This window comes from Gossypium raimondii, chromosome 13 (genome assembly GCF_025698545.1).
Source record: "Gossypium raimondii isolate GPD5lz chromosome 13, ASM2569854v1, whole genome shotgun sequence".
NCBI classification, from domain to species: domain Eukaryota; kingdom Viridiplantae; phylum Streptophyta; class Magnoliopsida; order Malvales; family Malvaceae; genus Gossypium; species Gossypium raimondii.
Window position 1 is genome coordinate 24,000,212 of NC_068577.1, and position 4,743 is coordinate 24,004,954.

The 4,743-nt window shown below is 30.8% G+C and overlaps 1 protein-coding gene across 1 annotated transcript; it reads left to right on the plus strand.

Moving 5' to 3' along the window:
• Positions 1–1,744: 1,744 nt before the first annotated feature.
• On the plus strand, positions 1,745–4,166 carry LOC105785373 (V-type proton ATPase 16 kDa proteolipid subunit). Its single transcript, XM_012611441.2, has 3 exons — positions 1,745–1,939; positions 2,527–2,812; positions 3,801–4,166. Exons 1-3 carry the CDS (start codon positions 1,861–1,863, stop codon positions 3,931–3,933), a joined length of 498 nt encoding a protein of 165 aa, XP_012466895.1. The 5' UTR covers positions 1,745–1,860; the 3' UTR covers positions 3,934–4,166.
• The last annotated feature ends 577 nt before the right edge of the window (positions 4,167–4,743 follow it).

Genomic DNA, 4,743 nt, shown 5'->3' on the forward strand with positions numbered 1-4,743 from the left:
AAAATAGAAAATTATAATATTAAATATTTAAATATTAAAAACACTGTTGAATTTGACCAGTTGTTGAGCAACCATTGACCAGTACTGACCGACTGCTGACCGGCATTAACTTGCCATGTGGTGTTATTAGAATACGCCATGTGTCATTTTTTTAATATTATATATATTATATTGATTAAAAATGTAAAAATATAATATATAATATATAAAAATTTAAAACAAGTTAAAATGTTTTTATTAAATTTATAATTATAAATTTTAAAAGTCAAAATAATATATAAAATTGAATTTTTGGTATAAAATTTAAAAAAGTATTTAAATTCCAAGTAATTGTAAAAAACCTTGAATTCTAAATAAATTTTAAAATTTTATAAAAAGTATTTTAAACTTTTTAGAAATATTTTTACAATACTTTTATATTTTTACAATTCTCTTACATTTTTGTAATAATATTATTAATTTCAACTAATTTATTTTCAGTTATCATTTTTTGTAAATTTTATTTTATAAATTTTATAAATTATAAAATTTTCTATATTTTCTATATTTTTAATTTTTTCATATTTTTAATGTGTATATACATTTAATAAAAGAAAACAATTATTTTTTACATAAAGTTGTCACATGGCACTTTGTGATTGACTATCGAATTTTTCTAACGTCTTTCAAAAAATAGAATAAAAAATATAACAGAGGCATACTTTAGATACCAAATTGAGAAGTGATTATTTAGATATCAAATTGAGACAAGAAATGTCAGTACTAAAGTGAGAAAATGAAAGTACTTTAGGAGGCAAATTGTGAATTAAGCATATTTCTTATCAGCGTGGCAGTTAGCGAATAATAACATATATAAAGAAAAAGGTTTGGCCCAATGATTTAATTTGGGCCATTTAGTCCATTAACTAAGAAAGAAGAAAGTTTAAGTAACAATTTGTCATTAGAGGTGCTCATGGGTCGGGCGGTCCAGTCCAGCCCGACGGCCCGCCTAAAATATGGGAGGGTTCGGGTAAAAATATAGGCCCGAAATAGGGGCTTGGGCAAAAAAATGAGGCACATTTAGAAATCGGGTTGGGCCTCAGGCACCACTTTTTTGGCCCGAGCCGGCCCGGCCCGGTCCGGTCTGAATATAATAAATATTTTTATTTTTTTAATTTTAAAATATTTTTAAAATATTTTTTATTTTTTTAATTTTAAAATATTTTTAAAATACTTTTTTTATTTTTTTATTTTTAAAATAAATTTTTGGTGTTTATTGCTTATGAATTTTTTTTGAGTCGAGCCTGGACAAAATTTCAGGCCCATATTTCAGGTAGGGCCTAAATTTTTTATGAACTCGACCCGGCCCGGCCCATGAGCACCTCTATTTGTCATTTATTTTGGTGTTTAAATTTTATCTCAATTTAATATATGAACTACTTAACTTATCTTAAAAAAAAAGTTACAAAAAAAATGTTTCTTATTAATTTTTTAAATAAGAAATAAAACAAATGAAAAATCAAAATGAACAAAATTTGATTATCAGGAAAACAAAAAATACAACCTGAGTAACTAATGGTAGGTTTGGATGGGTGATTGGGTGCGGTGTGTAGTGTTTAGCTTATTTTTTGTCTCACGCTATAATATCATTACAGTATCTAATCTCACTGCCACTGCTATTTTTATACTAACTGCAAGTAGGCACCGCCCATCCAAACGCAGCTAAGCACGTTGCGAGTTGGGACTATAAAAAATCGGTGTCTGATATTTTTATTTTCTCAAACCAGAGAGTGAAAAAAAAATTTCTCTGGAAGCAAAGCAACTATCAACTACGTTTACCTCAGATCTAAAACCCCTCGTCTCAGATCCACTAAATTCACCATGTCTTCTACTTTCAGCGGCGATGAAACGGCTCCCTTCTTCGGCTTCCTCGGCGCCGCCGCCGCTCTCGTCTTCTCCTGTAATCACTCCTTACCTTTCCTCCCTTTTAAATTTATCTTATCTTCTCTTTAATTATTAGATCAATCGTGATTTCGATTTTCTGGTCGTCTGATGGAGAATTGATGATCGTATTACTAGTTCCTTGTGTCGTTATTAAACGAACTAATTGAAAAAAAAATGATTTCTTTTGTTTTTATTGTAAATTTGTGTATACATTTGATGGCTTATCATATGGATTGATATGGATCTTTGATGGTGAGATATGAATAATTCTGAAATAAATTATTTACTTTGATTTAGCTGAGATAATTTGATACTTCGAAGATTTAGTTTTATTGTAATTAAACGACAATTCACGTAAACTAGAGTTCTTTAGATGTGGATCTAATAAGAATTTTGCATCCAAATATACTCTGCAGGTTTAAAGTTGAAAAAAAATTTAATTTGTGAATTTTGATATGAATCGCATTTAAATAAACTTAAAATTTGTCTAAATTTAAAAATAAAAATAAGAGAGAGAGAGAGTGTGTGAATTTAGGTATGGATTGCATTCAAGTAAACTCAGCATGGTTTAAATTGAAAAACGAAATTAATTTGTGAATCTAGGTATGGGAGCTGCATATGGGACGGCTAAGAGCGGTGTGGGTGTGGCTTCAATGGGTGTGATGAGGCCTGAGTTGGTGATGAAATCCATTGTTCCAGTTGTTATGGCTGGTGTTTTGGGTATTTATGGGTTGATTATTGCTGTTATTATTAGTACTGGCATCAATCCAAAGGCCAAATCGTATTATCTTTTTGATGGCTATGCTCATCTTTCCTCTGGTCTTGCTTGTGGACTTGCTGGGCTTTCAGCTGGAATGGCAATTGGAATTGTTGGTGATGCTGGTGTCAGGTATGCTGCTTTTAACCCCTATGTTTTAACTGACTTATGACACTGCTATTGTTGATTGACACTTGAAGTAGTTGGCCGTGTAAATATTGATTTATGCCTTTAATGGTTGCTTAATGTCTTTGTGTAGTTTACCCCGTATTTGGTTTAATATCTTTATAAAAAGCATCGACATAGACACGCAATGTGTACGGCATAGACATGGTGATACGTGAGTTTTCTATAAGTTAGGAAATGGTATGGCAGGAGAATAGCAAAAAAATAAAATAAATGTTTGAGTATGATAATATATGATAAAAATGTAAATATAATACTTATAAATTACACATTAACATGCAAATACCTTCTGATTTTTTAGAATTTTTTTTGAATGTCAAAGCATTAACTTTATTATAAAGGAATCAAATGATAACAAAATTAATCATTGTTGAAAATTTTAAAGTAAGAAGTGAAAAAAGAACCTTGATTGCGTGTTCAGACATGTCTAGCTGAGTCTTGACCTTGTTTTGACCATGTTTATTTTTATTTTTTGACGCGTCCTCGCATGTCCTACACGTAGTTTGCTGTTCCAGAGTCATGTCCATGTCAGACATGTCCAAGACTTGGATGCTGTCCTAGAAAAACTGTCCGTGCTTCACAGACAACTGTGCTGCCCTCAATTCTAGTCATGCCTTTTACTAGAATGATGCATTTCTGGGTCTTAGGCACTAATTGTAAAATATTGCGGTTTGTCTGGAAATTATCCTCTATGAAATCTGATCGAAGTTATAATTTCTGAGAGTGTGTTGAGTTATAAGAAAATTAATGATAAACTGATAATGTGTTGACATAATACAATGATCCGGTTCCATTTACTCAGTTAGATATGAGCTTATGTGATTCTGTTTATCTATTGCTGCTGTCCTGGAAAACATTTTGAATGATTGATGAAATCGAACATGTAATTCCAATTAATTTGTGTGGACTATGTGTGTATGATTTGGTATTGCAGAGCTAATGCACAGCAGCCAAAACTTTTTGTTGGAATGATCCTGATCCTCATCTTTGCTGAAGCTTTGGCTCTTTACGGCCTTATCGTGGGCATCATCTTGTCTTCTCGGGCCGGCCAATCTAGAGCAGAGTAAGGCGCTGGTAGAGCTGTTTTAGTAGTATTCTTTTATTGCTTATCGTGTTTATTATGATTGGACGTCAAGTGGTGGGTTTGATGAGCAGTGTCTCTTTCCTCTTTGTAGAAGTAGAATTGAGTTCTCTCTCTAATAAATTGTATGGTTATTGTTTGATAAGTGTATTTGCAGTGTGTGGAACACTTTTAATTTTGGAGAGATAATATATGTATGTATTTAATCCATAGCTTTTAGATGGTTGGTGGATGTATTTATTTTTGGTACGTATCAATATTGATGTATCAAAACAATATCACACTACTTGTTAAATAATGCCTGAAAATTTTAATTATAGCATACACTACATTTTTCAAAATCCATTCTTATTAGCACTACTTACTATCTTAAATTTTAATGTTTATTAATTAAAAAACCAACCAATTATGATTAGAAATAAATATGAATTTTAATCAAAATTAATTCTTATATAATCACATAATTAGCTCGAATTTTTACATATTAAGATTTTTTCTAGTTATATAGTGATATTTGAAATATATATAGGTTTATTTTATGTTAAGATGTTAGAAAAAAATCGGTTCGAAAACGGTTTTCTTAACCAACGAAAAATTAAGAGTTTGAAAACTGAGTTTGTTTGTGATATTTATAGCAATAAACTTTACCTGAAATTGCACTTGTGCTTTTTGGCTAGATTGATTCTTGTCGTTCTCGGCTTTCAACCGAATAATGTTCTCTGTTATTCTCGTATCACGAACTGCTTCGAGTGCGGGCTCGAACGAATTTGAATCAAATAAAAAATAAGAAATTATT

What these genes read in the sequence shown, in the direction of transcription:
- LOC105785373 (XM_012611441.2), top strand. Translation starts at nt 1,861, where the DNA reads ATGTCTTCTACTTTCAGCGGCGATGAAACGGCTCCCTTCTTCGGCTTC. An exon ending in CGCCGCTCTCGTCTTCTCCT is followed by an intron (nt 1,940 to 2,526) that starts GTAATCACTCCT and finishes TTGTGAATCTAG; the next exon opens with GTATGGGAGCTGCATATGGG. An exon ending in GTTGGTGATGCTGGTGTCAG is followed by an intron (nt 2,813 to 3,800) that starts GTATGCTGCTTT and finishes TTGGTATTGCAG; the next exon opens with AGCTAATGCACAGCAGCCAA.